Source organism: Leopardus geoffroyi, chromosome C1 (assembly GCF_018350155.1).
Source record: "Leopardus geoffroyi isolate Oge1 chromosome C1, O.geoffroyi_Oge1_pat1.0, whole genome shotgun sequence".
NCBI classification, from domain to species: Eukaryota; Metazoa; Chordata; class Mammalia; order Carnivora; family Felidae; genus Leopardus; species Leopardus geoffroyi.
In genome coordinates this window covers 9,392,253-9,418,150 of record NC_059328.1, presented here as the reverse complement: position 1 = coordinate 9,418,150, position 25,898 = coordinate 9,392,253, and the positions used below count along the sequence as shown (strand labels likewise).

The window sequence follows — 25,898 nt, the reverse complement described above, 5'->3', positions numbered from 1 at the left end:
GGTTCTTTGTAAAAGTGGGAACAATACATAAGCTCACCAAAGAAAGAATGTATAGTAAGTTGTCTGTCTTGGAGAATGCAGTTTTCATATTCCAGATATCATCTGGAGGTTCCCAGGACAGACTTAGCTCTGAGAACCTGCCTCTTGGTAGCCAGGAATCTGATTTTGGAATTTGGATTAAAGACTTGAGCCCAGACCACATTCACAGCCCCCCAGAGCCCACTCTTTCCCTCACTGCTTCTCCCTTCCCTCTTCCCCATCTCCTTTTCCCATCACCTCCCCTGAAACCTGCCTTTAGTCGTGTCCAAGGATGGCTAAAGTGAGGCAAGAGTTTCATTGCAACAGCATTTCTCCTCCTGGAGACTGATCTATAACTGATGTGTTGGAATTTGGCTGGTGACCTATGATCCCAAGAACAATTAGGTGCCCCCTCGTCCAACAGGCACCATGGCCCCAAGCCCTGCATTGGCATCATGAGCATAGATGCACCATGATTAGAGACACACGGACAGAATAACCAGTTGTTAGCATTTATTCTTCACAGACCTTGTGTGTTAGGGCTTTGAGAAGTTTTTAAAGGCATTTGTCTCTCCCTTTGATATTTATTTCACCTGAGTGAGAATGTTAGCCAGTGTTGCTCACAATTTGGATTTTCTGAAATACTAAGCAAAACCATTCTAAGCTGACTTATCCTTCTCATGTGAGCAGAGCATTGACTCAGCATCTCCTTAATCAGCACCCCAGGGTTGCTATATGCTCTATATATAATTGGCTATAGCATTCACAATTTTCAGGGAGCACAGGAACAAGAAAAGTTCCTTGTCAAAAAGCAGTAGGGACCCATGAAAGCCATCCTCTACATGATACCACATCATGGGGACCCTCTGGTCCTCCAAGCCCTTCATATAGAGCAAGGTGTCATCACGGAGGATGTCATGCTCACAGCTCACCAGGAAGGACTTGGGAAGCTGAGCAATGGTCTCATCATCTCTTATCAGAGGGGCATTTTCTACATCCAAAAGATGTTTGTTTTCCAGATAGGCAGCCCCATTAAAAGGGCTGGGAAACACAGGTTGGTGGCGCATCTTCCTGAATCTCCTGGGTATGTTGTCAGAGCTGAGCCACTGCTTGTACTTCCTCCAGAAGTCTGGGGGCATGAAGGCACCATCCAAGATGGCTTCCCACCAGTGAAAGTCGATAACCATATATTTAAACATACATGTCATCATGAACTTCTGGGGCAGGATGGGACATTTCTGCTCTGCCAGTAAGATGGCAGCTGCAAACTGATGATCTGAACAAGTGGATAAATCAGGACCTGGGCCCGGATCTGGGGAATATCTGATCTGCCCACCAGGGCCTGCGTGACACAGACCACATACGCTCCCCCAGTGCTGTCTCCACAGATCACAACCCAGGAGGGGTCCACCCTGTAGTTTTCCAGGGCCTTCAGGAAGTGAATAGAGGCATTCAGGCAATCTCAGAAAATGCTGGGGTAATGGTGATCAGGAAGCTTGCGGTACCTGAAGAGCAAGCAGGGAACAAAAGTGTAGTAGTGTGGACAGGTGTCACTGGGAGCCATTTTAACCATGTCCTCAACTCCCCCTTGCAAGACTGTCTCTGACTAAATCCCCAGAATGGCCCGGTGAGGTGGGGATTTTTATCTTTTCTTTTCTTTTTTTCTTTTGCATATGAGGACATGAAGGACCTCCCCTTAGTCCTACAGGCAGGGGCTCTGGACTCCAACACTAGGCTCTGCCTGTTGTCCATAGGTATAGACACTCCACACAAGATTATGCAACTTGAAAGCTATCTGAGCCATCTGAAGTGGGAGCAAAACAACTAGTGATGCTGGGAAATACAAAGGAACCTCCTGGCTGTCCCACTGGCTGCCCAAAGAGAACAGGCTAAGCAAAGTAAAGCTCAAATAAAGCAGAAGTTTCTTTCAGGATGAATTTTTGTTTTTTTTAATCAAAATCTAATGACCAAGGGGCTCCTGGATGGCTCAGTCAGTTAAGCATTTGACTTCAGCTCAGGTCATGATCTCCCATTTCACAAGTTCAAGCCCCATGTCAGGCTCTGTGCTGACAGCTCTGACCCTGGACCCTGCTTCAGATTCTGTGTCTTCCTCTCTCTCTGTCCCTCCCCTGCTCATGCTTTGTCTCTCTCAAAAATAAATAAACATTAAAAAAATTTTTTTTTAATCTAATGACCAAGACTTGTTCTTTCCCAGTGACTTAAAGAGCTGCCTTTGGCACAAGAACAGACACTCAGATCAATGGAATAGAATAGAGAACCCAGAAATGGACCCACAAACGTATGGGCAACTAATCTTTGACAAAGCAGGAAAGAATATCCAATGGAATAAAGACAGTCTCTTCAGCAAGTGGTGCTGGGAAAACTGGACAGCGACATGCAGAAGAATGAACCTGGACCACTTTGTTGCACCAGACACAAAAATAAACTCAAAATGGATGAAAGACCTCAATGTAAGACAGGAAGCCATCAAAATCCTCGAGGAGAAAGCAGGCAAAAACCTCTTTGATCTTGCCCACAGCAATTTCTTACTCAACACGTCCCCAGAGGCAAGAGAAACAAAAGCAAAATGAACTACGGGATCTCATCAAATAAAAAGCTTCTGCACAGCGAAGGAAACAATCATCAAAACTAAAAGGCAATCGACAGAATGGGAGAAGATATTTGCAAATGACATATCAGATAAAGGGTTAGTGTCCAAAATCTACAAAGAACTTATCAAACTCAACACCCAAAAAACAAATAATCCAGTGAAGAAATGGGCAAAAGACGTGAATAGACACTTCTCCAAAGAAGACATCCAGATGGCCAACTGACACATGAAAAAATGCTCAACATCACTCATCATCAGGGAAATACAAAGCAAAACCACAATGAGATACCACCTTACACCTGCCAGAATGGCTAACATGAACAACTCAGGCAACAACAGATGTTGGCGAGGATGTGGTGAAAAAAGATCTCTTGTGCATTGTTGGTGGGAATGCAAGCTGGTGCAGCCACTCTGGAAAACAGTATGGAGGTTCCTCAAAAAACTAAAAATAGAACTACCCTATGACACAGCAATGGCACTACTAGGCATTTATCCAAGGGATACAGGTGTGCTGTTTCGAAGGGACACATGCACCCCCATGTTTATAGCAGCACTATCAACAACAGCCAAAGTTGATGGAAAGGGCCCAAATGTCCATCGATGGATGACTGGATAAAGAAAGTGTGCTATGTATATATAATGGAGTATTACTCAGCAATCGAAAAGAATGAAATCTTGGCATTTGAACTACATGAATGGAACTGAAGGGTATTATGCTAAGTGAAATTAGTCAGTCAGAGAAAGACAAAAATCCTATGACTTCACTCATATGAGGACTTTAAGAGACAAAACAGATGAACATAAGGGAAGGGAAACAAAAATAATATAAAAACAGGGAGGAGGACAAAACAAAAGAGACTCATATATATGGAGAACAAACTGAGGGTTACTGGAGGGGTTGTGGGAGGGGGATGGGCTAAATGGGTAAGGGGCATTAAGGAACCTACCGAAATCATTGCTTCACTATATACTAATTTGGATGTAAATTTTAAAAAATAAAAAATAAATTAAATAAATAAATAAATAAATGTCACTATCTTAAATTCTTCAAAAAAAAAAAAAAAAAAAAGAGCTGTCTTCTATCTGGGGGTTTGGGAAAAAGGGAGAGGTTTGGGAGATGCCCTGAGGGTGAAGGTGGAGGAAAGGTAAACAGGCAGGAAACAGATTCTGCTCTGGCTGTGGAGAGCATCCTGAAGGCTGCTCTAAGCCCTCAAAGTGTATCTCCTCATAGGAATTCAAGGGCAAAGAGAAAGGACTTTAAAATGAACTTCTAGGGGCATCTGAGTGGCTCAGTCCGTTGAGTGGCCAGCACTTGATTTTGCCTCAGGTCATGATCTCATGGTTCACGAGTTCAAGCCCCTCACAGGGCTAGGCACTAACAGTGCAGTCTGCTTGGGATTCTCTCCTTCCTTCTCTCTCTAACCCTAAATATAAATATAAATATATAAATATATATAAATATATATATATGTGTTATAAATAAATATATATATATATATATATATATATATATATACACACACACATATATATATGCGCTAAGGGAGTAGATCTTAAATGTTCTCCCCACAAAAAAGAAACAATAATTACATGATAGAATGGAGATGTTTCCTAATGCTATCATGGTAATCATTTTGCAATATATAAGTGTCTCAAACTGACACGTTATACACCTTAAACTTATGCAATGTTATATGTCAATTATATTTCAATAAAGCTGGGGGTGGTGCTGAACTTACAGAAATGGTAAAACACAAGCTAACTAATGCACAAATCAAGATTGAGATAATAGAAAGAAATCAATTTAAAAAATAGAAACCCTTTGGCTAAACTGCTTTGATTAGAAATTTTATGAAAAACATGGCTGTTATCCCAAATTTTTGTTTGCAGTTGTTGCTAAATGTGTTTTCTCTTCTTACAACCTATCATTTAAAAGCATTGTAAAAGAAAGTGCATTCTACTTGTAAGATTAAATTTGGAAGGCACGCATAAAGAAAACTGACACCTTAGAATAGTGGCTTTCAAACTTCGTTAGAACAGCAACATTGCTTTTCTTCAAAAAAATTTTTTACATTGATTTATTTTTGAAATACAGAGCGAGACAGAGCGCAAGTGGGGGAGAGGCAGAGAAAGAAGGAGACACAGAATCCGAAGCAGGCTCCAGGCTCTGAGCTGTCAGCACAGAGTCTGACACAAAGCTTGCTTGAACCCACTAATTGTGAGATCATGACCTGAGCTGAAGTTGGACGCTCAACCGCTGAGCCACCCAGACCCTCTAATTTTTTCTTATTAAAATGATACAAGGACCCCTACTGTATAAAATAAGTGAGTAGTGGTCAGTCATTCTAGCTTTGCCCAGCGGCAGGGATCTGAACACCTCACTCATTCTTCTTCCTCTTTGACCTCCCTGGCCACCCCTAAAAAAACGAAGGGAATCCCAGTGTCCTAAGCAACCCAGTCTGGAAGCCACCACTTCCTATTAGATCTTGATTTTTGTTTCCATTAAAAGTTGCTCTAAGGCATCATCTTTAAGGATAGGGTTTGATTGACTGCAACCCTGCAACATTGCCTCAATGAGCAAATATGTTGATAAATAAATCAATGTTATTAACATAGCTTTCCATTTAAACTTAGCAAAACATATACTATTTAGTAAGGTCCTTGTATTGAGATGTGCTCAGCACCTAGAAGCAGCAAACACAAACTTCAGCCTCCATTTTTCTATTTCTAGAAGGATACACATCCTACTAAATGTTAAATATACAAATATGGCAGTATAAAAGAAATAACAAATATTACATGCTTTCCATTAGCAGAATCCCGACCTGCTAGAAAGAGGCAGAAATGCCCACCCTTGCCCACTCAGGGTAGGGGTGAAAGTCAAAAGATTCTCCAGGAGCTTAGGTAGGGAGTCTCATTATGTCTTGATGAGAAACCAGGGAGCATTTCAGACACTGGACATCTTTTCCGACCTGCAGTCACCCTGGCAGATTGAAGAACCTTACCTGTCTTCCAACCTCCACCAGCTTCTCTATCAAAACCCATGTCCTAAGTCTTTTCAACTATAATTATATCAAACAACAATATCCTAAGCAATCTCCTACAAATATTCATGCAGGTGTTTATTAACATTTCCGTGTGTTCAAGGGGGCATTTTCATTATCACAAAGGGCTTCTCAGATGTAGAGTATGACAGAGCCTCTATCAGTCAGACACTGTCTTCCTCAAATTTGAGAAGACCAGAGATGCTAAGTAAGTTGCTTTAAGCTGCACAGATGCCTGGGGGCAGCCAGGGTTTGAGGGGCCTTGTGGTAGAGGTTGAATCTAAAAGGACAGCTTTTAGTTTCTCTAACTTCTTGAAACTATTGTCCACTGTCTTCTTCTGTCTAAAGACACTCCCAGCATTGGACCCCAAAGTTAAGTAGGTAGGTAGTTGTGTTAACAAAATAAGCACCTGAAGAACCATCAGACCCAAACAACAGCCAGGACCTTGACCATAACCTTTGGCCAACCCTATCATACCCCCACCACCATCCCACCTCGCTGCCTTCGCCATCTGAGGGAACAGTGACCTTGACCTTCAATCCTGTATCCACCATTCCCTTTCTTTCCTTTTCATGTACTTTTATAATGTCTATGCATATTCCTTACAAATACTCTTCTGATTTTTTTTAACTCGATAAAAAGAGTACCAGGCTTACGTAATTATTTGAATGTTTTTCACTTAATTTTATACTGCCAAGACTCATTCACATTCTGGTGTGCCCTTCCAGTTCATTTATTTAAATGGCTATGTAATCATCCATAATACCTTAATGGCTGTGTAACATAATATTCACTGTGCCATGGTTTAGTTTAGCTTAGTTTTTGTTTGTTTAGGAGAATTTTTACTCATGTTGAAAAGGGTTTAGAATATGATACATTAGTAATTACTCAAATTTCTGGTTTCAGAAAGAAGATGACATGGATTTATTTTTCCCTGTTCCTCTCCCAAAGGTCATTTAAAATACGGTAGGGGAGAGAGGCCAAGATGGCAGGGCAGCATGGAAGCTCTCTGCTTCACTCGTCCCTGAAATGTAGCCAGATCAGCACCAAACCATTTTGCACACCTAGAAAATTGATCTGAGGACAAACACAACAATCTGCATAACTTGAGCCACAGAACTTGGCAGGTACATGGTGCAGAGAGGTGATCTGGGGGAGAGAGAAGCTGCAGAGGGTAGGGAACTGTTTTTATTTGCAGAGAGAGGACAGAGACTTGGGGGGAGATTACAGGAAAAGCACTCCCTCCAAATGCAGCTGGAGACAAAGAGAAAGAGTGGAAACACCTGCAAGGAAACATCTTCATAAGAAAGGGAGAAAGGGGAAAGGAGAGGGTTTCAATACCATTAGGACTCTATAAATAGGGGAGCACAGAGCCAGAAACTTCGCAGCTCGATACCTGGTGCTGCTCTGGTGGGAAGGGCGAATCTTCAGGAGCAGAGAGCAAGGTCCAAGGGGTCGTCAGGCCACATGGGGAGAGGCAGTTCCCCTGCAGAGAGGACATTTGGTAGAGGCCGTGCAGTCTCCCCACAGGCAAAGGTCCCAGTGGACCCCAGATTACAGCCATGTTGCTGGTGTTGGAACAAGGACATTAGGGTGTGGTGAAGACTGGCGCCAGGTGTGTGTTGTGATTTACCATAGCCTCTGAACCACTGCTGCCACACAACCATGTGAACTTTTTCTAGGGAGGCTGGCACCTGGCCACAGTCTCTGGGCCTCTGCAGCAGCATGGGCCAGCACCTGGCCATTGCTCAGCAAGACCCTCCCTGCGAGGGTCAGAGTGGGTTCAAGCTGCAGGGCCCTCAGAAGTGAGGGGTTTGGAAACACAGTCCCATCTGAGAAAAAAATTTGGGAAGGAGGTGCTGCCTGGCAGGCTGATGGCTTGATTGTGGACAGTGTAGAAGCAGGGAGTGGATGGAAGTCCAAGACAAAGAAGGGGTGTTTGATTGCCAGTTGGGGAGAGCACAGAGTTCTGATGCTAGAGACTGGGAAGCAGGGTGATGCCATTTTCACATCTCCCCGGCATACATACATGCCCACACGCCACAACAATCCACCCCAGTAAGCTAAGCAGTGCCACCTAGTGGAGAATGGAGCCATTACACCAAGCCTTGTCCATCTCACCAACCAAGCCCTAGAGGATGACCACAAGTCTCTCTGCCTGCTTAGTTTACAGACTATAAAGTGCTCATAGTTTGACTTCTAGGGGAAACTGGATGTAATTTCACTCAGATTTCATTCTGTTTGCTGGTCCAGCTATTCATTTTTTTTTTCTTTTCTTATTCTTGGATACAGAAAGAGAAAAAAATTATTTTTTATTTTCTGTTTTTATAAAAAGGTTTCTCTTTAATTTTTTTCTACTATATTTTTTATTATTTTTTGTAAATTTTTTAGTCTATTTTACTTTCTTAATTTCATTTTATTCTATTTTATTGTATACATTTTTAAAATTTTTAAACATTTTCTTAATTTTCCCTCTTTTCTACTTTTTTTTCCTTTCCTTTTTTTCTCTATTCTATCAAGCTTCTTTCAACAACCAGACCAAAACACACCTAGCTTCCTTCATATGATTTTTGTGTGTTGTTTTTAATTTTTTAATTTTATTTTTATTTTATTAAATTAATTCTTTTTCTTCCTCCAAAATGATGAAACAAAGTAATTCAGCCAAAAAGAAAGAACAGAAAGAAATGACAGCCAGGGACTTAATCTACACAGATGTAAGCAAGATGTCTGAACTAGCATTTAGAATCACGATAGTAAGAATACTAGCTGTAATTGAAAAAAGGATAGGGGTGCCTGGGTGGCTCAGTCGGTTAAGCATCTGACTTCAGTTCAGGTCAAGATCTCATGGTCTGTGAGTTCAAGCCCCGCATCGAGCTCTGTGCTAACAGCTTGGAGCCTGGAGCCTGCTTTGAATTCTGTGTGTGTGTGTGTGTGCGCGCGTGTGTGTGTATGTGCGCGTGCGCACCTCTCTCTCTGCCCCTCCCCCACTCATGCACTGTCTCTGTCTCAAAAATAAATGAACATTAAAAAAAAGAAAAAAGAAAAAAGCATAGAATCCCTTTCTGCAGAGATAAAAGAAGTAAAATCTAGGGGCGCCTGGGTGGCACAGTCAGTTAAGCGTCCGACTTCAGCCAGGTCACGATCTCGTGGTCCATGAGTTCGAGCCCCGCATCGGGCTCTGGGCTGATGGCTCAGAGCCTGGAGCCTGTTTCTGATTCTGTGTCTCCCTCTCTCTCTGCCCCTCCCCCGTTCATGCTCTGTCTCTCTCTGTCCCAAAAATAAAATAAAATAAACGTTGGAAAAAAAAAATTAAAAAAAAAAAAAAAAAGAAGTAAAATCTAGTTAGGACTAAATTAAAATGCTATAACTCGAATGGATGCCATGGTGGCAAGGACGGATGAAGCAGAGCAATGAATCAGTGATACAGAGGACAAACCTATGGAGAATAATGAAGCAGAAAAAAAAAGAGGGGAACTAAGGCAAAAGAATACGATATAAGAATTAGAGAAATCAGTGATTCATTAAAAAGGAACATCAGAATCATAGGGGTCCCAGAAGATGAAGAGAGAGAGAAATGAGTAGAAGGGTTATGTGAGCAAATCATAGCAGAAAACTTTCCTAACCTGGGGATAGACACAACATCAAAATCCAGGAAGCACAGAGAACTTCTATTAGATTCAACAAAAACCAACCATCAACAAAACATATAATAGTCAAATTCACAAAATACACAGACAAGGAAAGAATTATGAACACAGCAAGGGAAAAAAGTCCTTAACCTTTAAGAGAAGACAGATCAGGTTCTCAGCAGACCTATCCACAGAAACTTGGCAGGACAGAAAGCAGTGGCAGGATATATTCAGCATGCTGAATCAGAAAAATATGCAGCCAAGAATTCTTTATCCAGCAAGGCTGTCATTGAAAACAGAGGGAGAGATAAAAAGTTTCCCAGACAAACAAAAACTAGAGGACTTCATGATCACTAAACCAGCCCTGCAAGAAAAAGTTAAGGGGACTCACTGAGAGGAGAAAAGACAAAAGAAAACAAAAAAGACCAAAACCAACAATGACTAGAAAGGACCAGAGAATACCCCCAGAAAGTCCAACTCTACAGGCAACACAATGGCAATAATTTCATATCTTTCCGTACTCACTCTAAATGTCAATGGACTAAAGTCTCCCGTGAAAAGACGTAAGATAACAGAATGGATAAGAAAACAAGATCCATATATATGCTGTTTACAAAAGACACATTTTAGACCTAAAGACACCTTCAGATTGAAAGTAAGGGGATGGAGAACCATCTATCGTGCTAATGGTTGCCAAAAGAAAGCTGGAGTAGCCATACTTATATCAGACAATCTAGATTTTAAAATAAAGACCATAACAAGAGATGAAAGGGGGCATTATATCATAATTAAGGGGTCTGTCCACCAAGAAGAGCTAACGATTGTAAACATTTGTGCCCCCAACATGAGAGAACCCAAATATATAAATCAATTAATCACATATATAAAGAAACTCATTGATAATCATACCATAATAGTAGGGGATTTCAACACCCCCACTTACAGCAATGGACAGATCATCTAAGTAGAAAATCAACAAGGAAACAATGGCTTTGAATGACACACTGTACCAGATGGACTTAACAGATGTATTCAGAACATTTCACCCTAAAGCAGTGGAATACACATTCTTCTTAAGTGCACATGGAACATTCTTCAGTATAGATCACGTACCAGGACACAAATCAGCCCTCAACAAATACAAAAAGATCGAGATCATACCATGCGTATTTTCAGATCACAATGCTATGAAACTCAAAATCAACCACAAGAAAAAATATGGAAAGACAACGAATGCTTGGAGACTGAAGAACATCCTACTAAAGAATGAATGGGTTAACCAAGAAGTTAAAGAGGAAATTAAAAAGTACATGGAAGCCAATGAAAATGATAATACCACAGCCCAAAACCTCTGGGATATAGCAAAGACAATCATAAGAGGAAAGTATATAGCAATCCAGGCTTTCCTAAAGAAGAGAAAAGGCCTCAGATACACAATTTAAGCTTACACCTTAAAGAGCTGGAAAAAGAACAGCAAATAAAACCCAAAACCATCAGAATATGGGAAATAATAAAGATTAGAATGTAAATCAATGCTATCAGAATCAAAAAAACAATAGAACAGATCAATGAAACCAGAAGCTGGTTCTTTGAAAGAATTAACAAAACTGATAAACCCCTAGCCAGTTTGATCAAAAAGAAAGAGGAAAGGACTGAAATAAATAAAATCAAGAATGAAAGAGGAGAGATAACAACCCACACTGCAGAAATACAAACAATACTAAGAGAATATTATAAACAATTATATGCCAATAAATTGGGCAATCTAGAAGAAATGGACAAATTCCTAGAAAAATATAAACTACCAAAACTGAAACAAGAATAGAAAATTTTAAGAGACCCATAAATAGAAAATTTTAACAGGCCCATAACCAGTAAAGAAATTGAATTAGTAATCAAAAATCTCCCCCCAAAAACAATAGTCCAGGGGCGGATGGCTTTCCAGGGGAATTCCAGCAAACATTAAAGAAGAGTTAACACCTATTCTTTTGAAGCTGTCCCAAAAAATAGAAATGGAAGGAAAACTTCCAAACTCATTCTGTGAGGCCAGCATTACCCTAATTCAAAAACCAGACAAAGACCCCACAAAAAAGGAGAACTAAAGACCAATTTCCCTGCTGAACATGGATGCAAAAATCCTCAACAAGATACTAGCCAACCAGATCAAACAATACATTAAAAGAATTATTCATCACAATCAAGTGGAATTTATACCTAGGATGCAGGGCTAGTTCAATATCCACAAATCAATCAATGTGATGTGTCATATTAATAAAAGAAAGGACAAGAACTACATGATCCTTTCAATAGATGCAGAGAAAGCATTTGACAAAATACAGCATCCTTTCTTGATAAAAACCCTCAAGAAAGTAGGGATAGAAGAATCATACCTCAAGATTAAAAACCATATACAAGATACACTCTGCTAATATTATCCTCAAGGGTAAAAACTGAGAACTTTCCCCCTAAGGTCAGGAACACGACAGGGATGTCCACGCTCACCACTGTTAATCAACATAGCATTGGAAGTCCTGGCCTCAGCAATCAGACAACACAAAGGAATAAAAGGCATCCAAATCAGCAAGGAGTAAGTCAAACTTTCACTGTTCGCAGACGACATGATATGGAAAACCTGAAAGATTCCACGAAAAAACCGCTAGAATTGATCCATGAATTCAGCAAAGTCACAGGATATAAAATTATAGATAGCATAGAAATTGGTTGCATTTCTATACACCAATAATTATGCAGCAGAAACAAAAATCAAGGAATAAATCCTATTTACAATTGTACCAAAAACCATAAAATACTTAAGAACAAATCTAACCAAAAGATCTATACACTGAAAGGTGAAAGATCTATACACTGAAAATTATAGAAAGCTTATGAAATAAAATTGAAGACACAAAACAATGGAAAAAGATTCCATGCTCCTGGATAGGAAGAACAAATATTGTTAAAATGTCGATACTACCCAAAGCAATCTACATATTCAATGCAATCCCTATCAAAATAACACCAGCATTCTTCACAGAGCTAGAACAAACAATCCTAAAATTTGTATGGAACCAAAAACAGACCATGAATAGCCAAAGCAATCCTGAAAAAGAAAACCAAACCTGGAGGTATTAGAATCCTGGACTTCAAGATGTATTACAAAGCTGTAATCATCAAGACAGTATGGTACTGGCACAAAAACAGACACATAGATCAATGGAACAGAATAGAGAACCCAGAAATGGACGCACAAACATATGACCAACTAATCTTTGACAAAGCAGGAAAGAATATCCAATGGAATAAAGACAGCCTCTTCAGCAAATGGTGTTGGTAAGACTGGACAGCTACATGCAGAAGAATGAGCCTGGACCACTTTCTTACACCAGACACAAAAATAAATCCAAAATGGATAAAAGACCTCAATGTAAGACAGGAAGCCATCAAAATCCTCGAAGAGAAAGCAGACAAAAACCTCTTTGACCTCAGCTGCAGTAACTTATTACTAAACATGTCTCTGGAGGCAAGGGAAACAAAAGTAAAAAGTAACTATTGGGACCACATCAAGATAAAACCTTCTGCACATAGAAGGAAACAATCAGCAAAACTAAAAGGCAACCAACAGAATGGGAGAAGATATTTGCAAATGACATATCAGATAAAGGGTTAGTATCCAAAATCTACAAAGAACTTATCAACACCCAAAACACAAATAATCCAGTGAAAAAAATGGGCAAAAGACATGAATAGACACTTTTCCAAAGACATCCAGATGGCTAACAGACATATGAGAAAATGCTCAACACTACTCATCATCAGGGAAATAAAAATCAAAACCACAATGAGATACCAACTAACACCAGTCAGAATGGCTAAAATTAACAACTCAGGCAACAACAACTGTTGGCGAGGATACGGAGAAAGGGGAACCCTCCTGCACTGCTGGTGGGAATGCAATCTGGTGCAGTCACTCCGGACGGAAAACAGTATGGAGGTTCCTCAAAAAACTGAAAATAGAACTACCCTACGACCCAGCAATTGCACTACTAGGCATTTATCCAAGGGATACAGGTGTGCTGTTTCGAAGGGACACATGCACCCCAATGTATATAGCAGCACTATCAACAATAGCCAAAATATGGAAGAGACCAAGTGTCCATTGACAGATGAATAGATAAAGAAGATATGGTATATATATATATATATATATATATATATATATATATATACCATATATATATACCATATATACCATACCATATATGGTATACCATATATACCATATATATATATATACACACCATATATATATATATATATACACCATATATATATATATACACCATATATATATACATATATACATATATAGTGGAGTAGTATATATATATATATATATATACTTGTATATACTTGTACATATATATACATATACTTGTCAATGAAACAGAATGAAATCTTGCCATTTGCAACAACATGGGTGGAACTAGAGGATATTATGCTAAGCGAAATTAGTCAGAGAAAGACAAAAATCCTATGACTTCACTCACATGAGGACTTTAAGAGACAAAACAGATGAACATAAGGGAAGGGAAACAAAAATAATATAAAACAGGGAGGGGGACAAAACATAAGAGACTTACATATAGAGAACAAACTGAGGGTTGCTGAAGGGGTTTGGGGAGTGGGGTGGCTAAATGGGCAAGGGGAATTAAGGAAGACACTAAGTACTGGGTGTTATACGTGGGGAATGAATCACTGTATTCTACTCCTGAAATCATATTGCACTACGTGCTAACTAACTTGGATGTAAATTTTTTAAAAAGTAGAAAAAAACATGGCAGATGCTTATATCAAAAAGCATTTGTTGCTTAGCAACAGTAGCTAAACTATGGGGAGAGTCCAAATGTCCATCAACTGATGAATGGATAAAGATGTGATGTGGATGTACAATGGAATATTACCCAGTGATCAAAAAGAACAAAAACTTGCCATTTGCAACGACGTAGATGGAGCTGGAATGTATTATGCTAAACGAAATAAGTCAGTCAGAGAAAGACAAATATCATATGATTTCACTCATACGTGGAATTTAAGAAACAGATGATCATAAGGGAAGGCAAAATAAAAAAGAGAGAGACAGAGAAGCAAACCATAAGAGGCTCAGAGAACAAACTGAGGGTTTATGGAGGGAGGTGGGTGGGGGATGGGCTAAATGGGTTATGGCTACTAAGGAGGGCACTTGTTCTGATGAGCATTAGGTGTTACATGTAAGTGCTGAATCACTTGTATGTACATTTAACATAGTGTCACTTAGTGTTTTGCTTAGCAGAATACCCTCTAGCTCCAACCACAGCATTGCAAATGGCAAGATTTCATTCTTTTTTGTGGCTAGAAAACATTCCGTTGTATATACACCACATCTTTATCCACTCATCTGCCGATGGACACTTGGGCTACTTCCATAATTTGACCATTGAAAATAATGTTGCAGTAATCACAGGGGTGCATCTATCCTCTTTAATTGTAAGTATCCAGTGGTGCAGTTACTAGATCATAGGGTAGTTCTATTTTTAACTTTTTGAGGAACCTCCATACTGTTTTCTACAGTGGCTGCACCACTTTGCATTCCCACCAACAGTGCGTGAGGGTTCCCCTTTCTCCACCTCCTCACCAGCACTTGCTGTCTCATGCCCCAGTTTGTTTGTGCACACCCCTGCTGTGGGCATTTGACTTCTTTCTGGGTTTTTGCTCTCGTGAACGGCGCTGTGCCTGTGTCCGTGCATGTACGTGCGAGAATGCCTCTCGGGGGCTAGGGCCCCTCTCTCTCTTCTACAAATCATCCACGTGCCCCTCCCTACCTTCTTCCACCCAAGTGACACCCACTGACTTTCTCCAGCAGCTCACCCAATTGACAGCAGCACAGAATCAGTCTCCAGGGCCAGAAAATTGCACAGGTTCTGGTACAAGTCTGCAAGACAGAATCGGTCACAGCAGCCGCCCTGAGTGGCCTGTAGGGATGTCAACACCCCCATGCAGGGTCCAGCACTGTTCACCCTAGTCCCCGAGGAGAACCTGCCAGCAGTGTCCGCTTTGGGTGTGACATTCTTTTTCTGTTCCTTTCCCTACTTCCTCTGCAGTGACTCCAGCTGGCTCTGCCTGCAAAACCAAAAAGCCAGGCCACGTAAGACACCTGACATCTGCCGTGGTCTCCTGAATATCGGGACTCCAATGCACCTCAGGGCTCACTAGCTGCAACATTTTCTTCCACAGTGGGGGGGGGGGGGGAACTGAGGACAAGGAAGGCTTGGTGATTTGAAACAGACAAAACCAAGGCCAGGGAGGGTAGGCATGCCTGCTCTAAAATATTAATGGTAATTACGTACGCATGCATACAAATGTATGTTATTAAGAAATATGGGATGGTTGGATAGACCATATTTATTATTTTTAATTTTTTTTAACATTTTATTCATTTTTGAGAGACAGAGATAGAGCATGAGCAGGGGAGGGGCAGAGAGAGAGACACACACACAGAATCCGAACCAGGCTCCAGGCTCTGAGCTGTCAGCACAGAGCCGGATGTGGGGCTCAAACCCACGAACTATGAGATCATGACCTAAGCTGAAGTCGGACGTTTAACCAACTGAGCCACCCAGGCGCCCCATGGGCCATTTCTATTAGCTGAGGGGTACCTCTGAGGTTCTCAGACAAGTCCATTATCAACAGTCCATTGACCATCCTGGTACAGCACCAGACAAGTATCTGTGCCAAATAAGCCTCTAATTCCGTGGTTTCTAACCTTGGCTGTGCTGTAGATAGAAGTACCAGGGAGGTTTTCCAAGTCCTGGTGCCCAGACTGAGCCCCAAATAATTGAACCGGTGTCTCTGGGGTGGGGAGCACGGGCAGCAGGAGTTCCCAAATTCCAGCCTCGGGGGCGGTGGTGAATGACTGAGCAGACCGGGAGAAGTGCCCCAGCTTCATCATCACCCTTTGAGGGACGTGACGGAGGAGGGGACAAAACTGAGTGGGACAGGCAGCTCCCAAGGAGGCCTTAGCCCTGCTTGCAGATTAGCACCATCTGGGAGCTTTTTTAAAATGCTGATGCCTGGGCCCCACCCCTGAGACTGACAGTGGCGTGGGCAGGACCTTGGTGTGGGTATGACTCAAAGCCCCCCCAGGGGGTTCAAAGCACAGCCAGGGTGGAGACCGCTGCTGGCCTTTCCCACATCATCCCCCTGCCTCCTTGCTCTGCTGCCCTGACATTCTTTCTCTCCCTCGAGCCCCTGTTTTGGAGCTCTGCACTTGCTGTTTCTTCTGCTTAGACTTAACTGGGCTGGGACAGAGTGAGGCAGGCACTTGCCTTGGGCACAAAACTCAGGGGCCACCAAGACACTCTGCAGCTGAGATAAATAATACTTTGGTGCAATCTTTTAAGGAATCAAAGCAAATGCCACGAGTATCTGTGATGAAGGACGTATGAAAATCTTACATAGACAAGAGCCTACTTTGTATTTGTACAATTCGCCTGGCCCTGTTGGATCCCGCCTTTAGATAAATGTTGTTATTTTGTTCACCATATATTTTTTGCATTAATATTGAATTTTTGAAAATAGTGCATAAAAAAGGGGCACCTGGGTGTCTCAGTCGGTTGGGCATCTGACTTTGGCTCAGGTCATGATCTCCCAACTGGGAGCCTGGAGCCTGCTTCGGATTTTGTATCCCCCTCTCTCTCTGTCCTTCCCCCACTCGCTCTCGCTCTCTCTCTCTCAAAAAATAAATTAACATTAAAAAAGTGAAAATAGTGCATAAAATTATCTTGAAGACTGAGTTTCTTGGTGCCCCTTTAAATATCGAGCCCCAGGCAAGGGCCTCATTTGCCTGCCCCTATCCCTACAGGCTTAGAATGCTGTTCCCCAGCCTCTATGGGGCTTATTCCTCCTCATCAGTTGCTTGGACCTGAGTTCAAATTCTACCTTTTTGGAGAAGCTTCCTCTGGAAAAACTAAAGATGCACATGAATCATTTTCTATTCCATCATCTTGTGCCATAACTCTGTGGAATTACCCTATTTATTTGCTTTCTCTTTCATTGCCCAGCCTCTTTGTTTGAGCAGGCTCCATGAGAGTTTTTCGTGTTCTCCACTCGGTCCCCTGTACCTGGAACAGGATATGACACAAGGTAAATACCGGGTGAATATTTCCCAAATGAAGCCTCGCTTCACTTTTAAAATAACATCATGTCCCACAGAGGAGGGCTAACAGTCCTAGCCAACTAATGGGGTGCTCCCGGGGGATCTCTGAAAGGGAAGCATGACCTCGGAGGCCGGTAGATAGGAGATATCCATTGTTAACCTCTGAAAAAAAGGAGAGCATCCCGGCAGCAAATGCGGCTATTGCTATTTCCACCACCAGGTGGCAGCACACCCTAATCTCAGGGAAGTTATGGGCAACTTTGGGCAGCCATCTGTCCACCCATTTGTTCGTCCATGAACACATCCTTTCACCCAGTTATTCACCCATCCATTCATCCATCTTTGTGTTCATGAACTCATACAGTCATTCAAAAATTAAAATCCACAGGCAAGGAAGGCACTGGAGGTAAGGCAGCAAACAAAACACAAGTCTTCCTGGCACTCTGGGAGATTCCATTTTTAGTTGGGGAAGACAGACAGAAAATGAGGAAATACACGAAGGAACAAGATAAATTCAGACCACGACAAGTGTCATGAGGGAAATTTAAAGGGATGATGTCAGGGATGGAGACAGGCATGGAACTCTAAGGGACTGTGCCTTAGGTAAGATGTTCAGGGAGGCCTCTCTGGAGAGGATATTTGAGGTCAGACTGAATGAACAAATAAGGGTCCACCAGTCATGCAAAGTCAGGAGGGGAGAGACATCGTCTGAAGCTGCCAGAACAGCAGGTGCCAAAGATTCAGAGAAAGAGGGGAGGAGCCTGGAGTGTCTGAGAGGCAGGCAGTGTGGCTAGAGCGCAGTGAACTGCTTTGGGAGGAGGGAGACGCCATGCACCTGGTTGGAAAGGTGGGCAGGACCTCCAAAGCTGTCAGGACTTGAGGGCTTGGTTCCATCTAAAGTCACCAGAGAGCCACAAGAAGGGTTTAGCCCAGGACCGACAAGCTCTGACTTGTAGTTTTACAAGCTCTTTCTGGCTGCCAGGGAAGGAATGGATTGAGGGGCGACAGAAGTGTGTGTGGGGGGGTGGTTGTGGGGTGTGAGGGTCAAGGGGGCCGAGGCAAGAGAGAACATGGGGTCTTGGATCATGGTAGTGTAGCAGGGCCAGGGAGAGATGCATGGGTTTGGGATGTACTGTGGATGGAAAATGGATAAGACGGGCCAAAGCTGTGGGTGGCGAGGGAAGAGAGCAGTCAACACCCCAGCATCGTGAAAGCCCCACTGAGACACAGCACTAGCCTCACCTTGACCAAGACCATTATAGTACAGAAAAGAACGTTTCTCGCATAGAGTGTCATTTGCTTACTTGAGCCCAAAGCACTGAGCCTGGGATTCCTATAAAAAATCTCCAACTGCTGGGGCACCTGGGTGGCTCAGTCAGTTAAGTGTCCTGACTCTTGATTTCGGCTCAGGTCATGACCTCACAGTTCATGTGTTCAAGCCCCGTGTCAGGTTCTGTGCTAACAGTGCAGAGCCTGTTTGGGACTCTGTCTCCCTCTCTCTCTCTGCCCCTCCCCTGCACGCTCTCTCTCTCTCTCTCTAAATAATTTTTTTTTTTTTTAAAGCCTCAAACTGCTGATTCCTTTGAGTTACTCTTAAAAAGGTTCTCATGTGAAGGGTGAGCCAAGTTGTACACACAGATGAAGCTCTTCCTTTACAAAGCTGCAGGGAAGCACCTTACCCAAGTTCCCCATGAACCCGCCTCCTCCTTGGAAGAAGATGATGCCTCACCAGGGGCTGGAGGACTCTGCCTTGGATTGGAACAGCCTCACAGGTATGGTCCCAAAATACAGGTCAGTCACTACAAGTCTAGCATCCTTTTTTGTTCTCACAAAACCATGCAATAACCGGGTAAATCTGGGCCTGGAGCAGATTCCCAGCCTCTCAAATATATTCCCCTGTCAGGCGTAAGTGAAAGAAAAGGAGACATTAGGAGAGGTCAGGACCCATCTGGATCATAGAGGACTCCTGTCACCTGTAATTGCTAGGATGTTTTTGCAGTTTCTCATCTGTCTCATCTGGGTAAGGCTCATCAGGAAGGACAGGCTCTGGATTGTGTCCCCATAGAGGGTTTGGGTTTCAGAACTTCCTCCCAAATGATCCTGATTGAATAACGGTATGAATTGGCCAAAGATCTTGACCATGTTTAGGCTGAATGTTTGGGCACTGAATTGAACAAAGCCAATTGTTCAAGACAACTGGCAGGCAACCTTCCTCTTTGGCTCTCCAGCCTCAGATGGCAAAAAGGATCATCACTTGGGTCAACACCTAACATTGCCCGCCCGGAGCCTGCACCATGACAGATTCTTAAGCCATGTTTGCATTCAACAAAAGAAAGTAATGGGATTAGGGATGCCTGCTGTTGACTCAGAAGAAGGGTGCAATGGCACATAGCCATTTATTCGCCAAATGTGTATAAAATTCCATTGTTTTTAAACTAATATAGTCACTCTATCTATAAACAAACAAATGTCTGAATAAATCATGAAATATAGTTACAAGTTATCACGTTGCATGTACTCACTGCCTTTCAACCACTGGAATCATCTCTTCCAAGGACCGCACATTAAGTGTGTCCTTGTCCCAAGGGAAGTGCATCATTTATGAGTCACCTATAGCATGCCAGTAGTGGTCCGAGTGGTTATAAACTGGATGAAACTTTTCAGTGATGCTTCTAAGTCAAGCAGAGTTATAAGCTCTATTTTGTAGATGGGGGAGCTGAGGCAAACCAAGGTCAAGTGCCCTGCCTGCCAAGGAGTAACATGCAGAACATGTGTTCTCAACCACTAAACCAGAAAGAGCTTGGATTCTGGAGTCAGGAAGATCTGAACTCAAGTTTTAGCTTATCGCCAAACTAACCATCTCTGAGCTTCGATTTCCCTCCTTTACAAAATAGAATGGTGTCCACAGCCCAAGGAGGAGTCTTGGGGATTAGATATGACCACTCACGATGAGTGTCTCACTGGTGGGTCCTGGCAAGCGTGATCCCCAGTCCTTCTCCTGCTCACACCCACTGGGTCTTGTCCCAGGTCCCCTGGGATGCCCCAGTGCATTCCTTCCGTGGAGACATCCAAGGCTTTGATTTCTCCAAAGAAAACTCCAAACAAAACCTTCATTTCCCTGCTTGAGCTGGAGGAAAGTGAGGTGAGGAACTGGTTGGAGATGGCCTGCTTAGCCCACATCTGAGGACACCAGGCCTCTGTACTGAGCCAGCTCGGACCTTCACTGGCCAGCTCAGCTCCGAGCACCCTGATGTCAAGATGCCTCCTGTCGGCTCAGATGGGCTCCAGCTCTCACCTCCTCCATTGCAGTTCCCCCATGCTCCATGTACTCACCCGTGGCTCACATTGTTTCCTGGAAGCCTTTCTACCTGCCTAGCAGGTGGAGAAACACCAAACGGACTTTCATATCCAAGCTCAAGTCCATGTTCTCATTGACTGATGCAATCCCTGAGCTGTATCCTCCTGTTCACAGCAATGGCTGCTGCCTCCTTGGAGGCCCTAAGCACCCTGCCCAGATTTCTTCAGAACCCCTCAAGGCTTTAGTACATGGATGTGGTCACCCGTGTGTCTCCCTCCACCAAACACCATTATCTTCATCATGGACACCCCGTGATGGGCAGTGCGTCCTGGGGGCACGCAGCCAGCGCTGGAGGGATCAGGATGAGACATCACAAGCGAAGCTCCCCCTTCAGGGCCGTGAAGCTGGACAAGGAAACCCCCTGGGAAGAGAGGGGGAGCCCTCGCGTGGTGCCGCTCATCGTGATTGGAGACCAGCGAGAAGACTTGCATCACCTTGTGGGCGGAAGAAGCCTGCTTGCCTCCTCCAACAGGAGGAAGGAAGGAACTTCTTGCCCAGCAACAAGCTCAGCCAATAAGAAGATACCACAACTCAGCCAATGAGAAACTGCCCCTCCCCGACCTCACACTTTTCCTCCAATGGACTTTCATCCAAAGCAGCCCCTCCCACCTCCCTCCACTTCTCTGTAAAGAAGCTTCTCTCCTTTGATCTCTGGACTCGCAGGTGGTTTGCCATAACTTGCATGTCCCCAATTGCAATTCCTCTACTCTTCCTGAATAAGCCCACCTTGCTGGCAAAATAACGGGCTGTGTTGCTTCCAAGGTCCATCTGCGAGCCTCCTGTGAGTGCCCCAGAGCCACGGTCATCAGCAGGTGCTTGCAGCTTGTGGGCTACTCTTTAGGAGAAAACAAGGTCGGAAAGGCCTTGGTTTTTTCTGGGTCTCAAACTGGCCCATAATTCCGTGCAATGGCAGCCACTGGTTTGAGACAGGCCGACCTCCAGTGAAGTGCTTGGCCAGGAAAAATAACAGAGATGAGAGTTTTGCCCTCAGCCTGTCTCCTTGAGTCAGTAACATTTCTGAAATTATAAACTAGAGGTGTTCATGTCTCTAAGAGTCATCCACATCCATGGTGGAACATTCCAGAAGCACATAAACATATTTTATTTCTTTACCAAACATAGGAAGCCTTTATCACGTGTCATTTAATTCTTTTGCCATCCTGATGAGATGGACACCATTGTTTCCTTTCGCAGATGGGAAAATAGACACAGAGAGGTCAAGTGCATTGCCCAAGATTGCACAGCCAGAGCTGGAATGCACATGCTGGCAGGCTGCCTACCATCTGGGCTCCTTACCTTTCACTCTGCTATCAGCTAAGTGAGGCCTTCTGTCTTCCTCCTTCTACAGTTGCCCTCCATCCCAAGTAAGCAGTGTGAACTGTTGGGCTGATAACACCCAGGGGTTGGAACATTGGGTTAAAACCAGTGGTCTGCCTCCTACGAGATGCCAAGCCTTTGTTTCCAAACCTGTTGCAGCTCTAAATATGTGCCGTCCTATCCCCAACCCTAGTCCCTGCTCAGAGCCTGGCCAGCATGGCCCCTCTGACATGCTGGATAGATTCACCTATGTCTTGATCAGCAAATGGAAAGCACCTACCAAGTGGCAGGTCTGTGCCTGTGGCCAATGTCGCAAAGGTAGTTAAAGCAGTCCCTGCCTTCCATGTGCCTACACTGTATTCAGAGGAGGCAGCCTACAGGCAGCTGAGTGCACAGAGGGCAAAAGAGGCTGTGGTTTAAGGCGGTTCGATTCCCTGTCAGGCTGAAAACCCTGTAGAAGAAGGGGCTGGGTCTGCAATCCTTTTAGAATCCTCAGAAAGCAGCCAGGTGGCGGGTGCTCAGTAAGTGTTTGAAGGAAGAAAAGGAGGGAGGGGCAGAGAGAGGAAGGGAAGGGAAGAGGGAGGGAAACAGAGCTGCAGACACAAAAGAGAGTGTCACAAAATATGTCTTGGGGAGAGTCTGAAGAGGAAAGGAGGGGCAAGTTATGGGGAGAGAGGAAGGGAGACCCAACCCATTACAGAGCCCGAGAGCAAACTCACCAAAGTTAAAGCATACAGGAACAGGCAATGCAGAAATCTGAACTTGGCGGGATGTTGCAAGGTAGAGAGGACATCTACGGTGAGGAAATGCTGGAGGACAGTCCAGACGAAGACTCCCACAAAAAAGGTGCACAGGAGCACCAGGCACAAGACGAGCATGCCCCCAAGGTTGCTAGCAGCTGCCTCTCCCGAGAGAGGAGCTTGGACACTTGTGTTAGGAGAACGTGGACCTGCTATACCAGCTCTCTCTCTGCTCCCACTGGTTTTGGACTTAGCCGTGATTCAGTGGGCTAACGTGGCATCTTACAGGGCCAATGGGAGCTGGAGGGACTATTTCTCTGAGCAATGAAAGCTCCAAGAAAACCAGTCTTGCCCAAGACCCCAAAGGGAAAGGCCTCACACAGTTGCGCAGGCCTCTGTGGCCTCACCTTCCCATGCGGAATCAGCCAGCTTTCCTCACCATGGCATGGTTGGGCTGGCCAAAGCACATCTCATGCCAGGTTGCCGCCCTGGCCCCATTCAAGTCCAGGCTGTGGGGAGAGGCAGCATGGCCGAGAGTCAAGAGGACTTACTCAGATGCCAGCCTGCCTGGGTTTGAATCCCGCCGTTTCAGCTTACTGGCTCAGTGGCCTTGGATAAGTTCTCTCTATTCTCTGCATCTCGGTGCCCTCCTCTGAAAGGAGATAGACTGCTGAGGAATTGGCAATAGCGCGGCAAAGAACAGGAGCGTGCAAATATCCTTTTTCAAGCAAATCTTACTTACCTATTATAAATAAACGTATCCACACAAATGCCTGTGGAAGACTGCATAAATCGTGCAATATACCGCTCGAAGAATTTTCACAGTGAACGCACCCAAACCAGGATACGGTACATCTCTAGCAACTAGGGGTCCCTTCTCCCCATCACCACCGCCCCCTGCCCATGACTAAACCCACCAAAGGCAACCACTCTCCTTCCTTTAACAGCCCACACTCACGTGGCTGATTTCTGACTTCTATATAAATAGAATCACGCAGAGGGGACTCCTTTACGTCTGGCTTCTTTCACTCAGCGTCGTGCTGGATGTCTCTTCCATGCCGTGTATGTGGGTTCGCCCATGCCCCTTCCTGGATAGCATGCCACTGTATGAATACACCACAACTTTTTATTCTTTCTGCTGCTGCTGGACATCTGAGTTTTTGCCAGGCATCAGTTGATTGCCTCTCAGCTCCAAACTTGCCGTTTTAAAGCCATTCTTCTGCAGGGTGGTGTCTTGCTGGGAGCACTCTGAAATGAAACTACCCCGGGGGGCTGCAAAGGGAAAGCTACCGCAGGAGCCGGGGTTAGAGCAGCTGTCTACACCATGGAAGCTTGGAGCTACGCAACCACATGCACTACGAGATTAGAGGACTGGAGGAGCCACCCCCGTACAGAAGCTGAGCCTGCAGAACCCTGTGAGGCAATTTGTGCCCCAGGGTGCTGTTGAGAGCTACTGGGCTACTGGGCTAGTGACTACTTCACTAGCCTGCAATTAACAGAGGCAGGTAGCTTAACAGAGAGATCTGCGAAGGTCAAAAAGAGCTCTAATGCAAACAGTGTCATCCCAGGCTGATGGTACACGGCCCAACGCTGTACCCCCTGAGGAGTGACATCAGAAGCTGCACACTTGAGGGGCGCCTGGGTGGCTCAGCGGGTTAAGCGTCTGACTTCCGCTCAGGTCATGATCTCACGGTTTGTGAGTTTGAGGCCCGCATCCGGCTCCGTGCTGATGATGCAGAGCCTGCTTGGGATTCTCTCTCTCTCCCTCTCTCTCTGCCCTTCCCCCCCCCAAAAATAAATAAACTTAAAAAAGAAGAAGCTGGGGCGCCTGGGTGGCTCAGTCAGTTGAGCATCCCGACTTCGGCTCAGGTTATGATCTCATGGTCCGTGAATCCAAGCCCTGCATCGGCCTCTGTGCTGACAGCTCGGAGCCTGGAACCTGCTTCGGATTCTGTGTGGATTCTGCTTCGGATTCTCTTTCTCTCTCTCTCTGCCCCTCCCCAACTCATGTTCTGTCTCTCTCTCTGTGTCAAAATTAAATACACATTAAAAAAATTAAAAATTAAAAAAAAGGAACTGCACACTGAGGGAAACACATGTAACTGAAATAGTCCATCCAAGTCACTAAACAAACAAGCAGACAATATGGGCAAAAAGCTCTGAGAAGGGGTAGGGGAATCTATCGTTGCCACATTGTAATATCTCAGTTTTCAACATCACCAAAAAATCAGACATTTTAAGAAACAGGGAAATATGATCCATACAGAAGAAAAAGCAAAAACACAGGCAACAGAAACTTCCTTTGAGAGCACCCAGATGTCTTAACAAAGACTTCAAAGCAGCTATCATACGTATGTTCAAAGAGCTAAAGAATATCACACTTACAGAAATAAAAGAAGGTATGGTGGCAATATTTTCTATACCATATACCAACAAAGAGATACACATTATATTTTTTTAAAAGACCAAACTAAGATTATAGAATTGGAAAGAATAATAACCAAAATGAAATATTCACTAGAGGGGCTTAACAGTAGACCTGAGATGGAAGAAGAAATAATCCGCAAACTTGAAGGTAGATTGATAGAGATTACATAACCTGAAGAACAGATGGAAAACAAATAAAGAAAAATGAAAAGAGCCTTCGAGAAAAGTGGGACATCGTTAGGCACACCAATGTACATATCAGGGGGGTACAAAGAGAAGAGAGGACAAGGGACAGGAAAATATTCAAAGAAATAATGGTTGAAAACCTTCTAAAGTTGATGAGAAAGGTTATACACATCCAAGAAGCCCAGTGAACTCCAAGTGTGATCGATAGAAAGAGAGAACTTCACTGGGAAATTCTATCAAACACTTAAAGAAGAATTAATTCCCATTCTTTACAAACTCTTCTACTGGAAGAGGAGAGAACACTTCCCAAATCATTCTGTGAATCCAGTATTACTCTGATGTCAAAGACAAAGACAACCAGAGAAAAGAAACCCAC

General features: G+C 43.7%; 1 protein-coding gene across 1 annotated transcript; it reads right to left on the bottom strand.

Annotated features, from left to right (window-relative positions):
- Positions 1 to 308: 308 nt before the first annotated feature.
- LOC123597206 (arylacetamide deacetylase-like 4) lies at positions 309 to 24,540 on the bottom strand. The gene is given in 5 exon segments (XM_045475695.1): positions 309 to 1,246; positions 1,249 to 1,523; positions 15,208 to 15,271; positions 19,174 to 19,390; positions 22,889 to 24,540. Coding segments are annotated over 5 exon segments (1,203 nt in total). The 5' UTR covers positions 23,048 to 24,540; the 3' UTR covers positions 309 to 758.
- Positions 24,541 to 25,898: the final 1,358 nt, after the last annotated feature.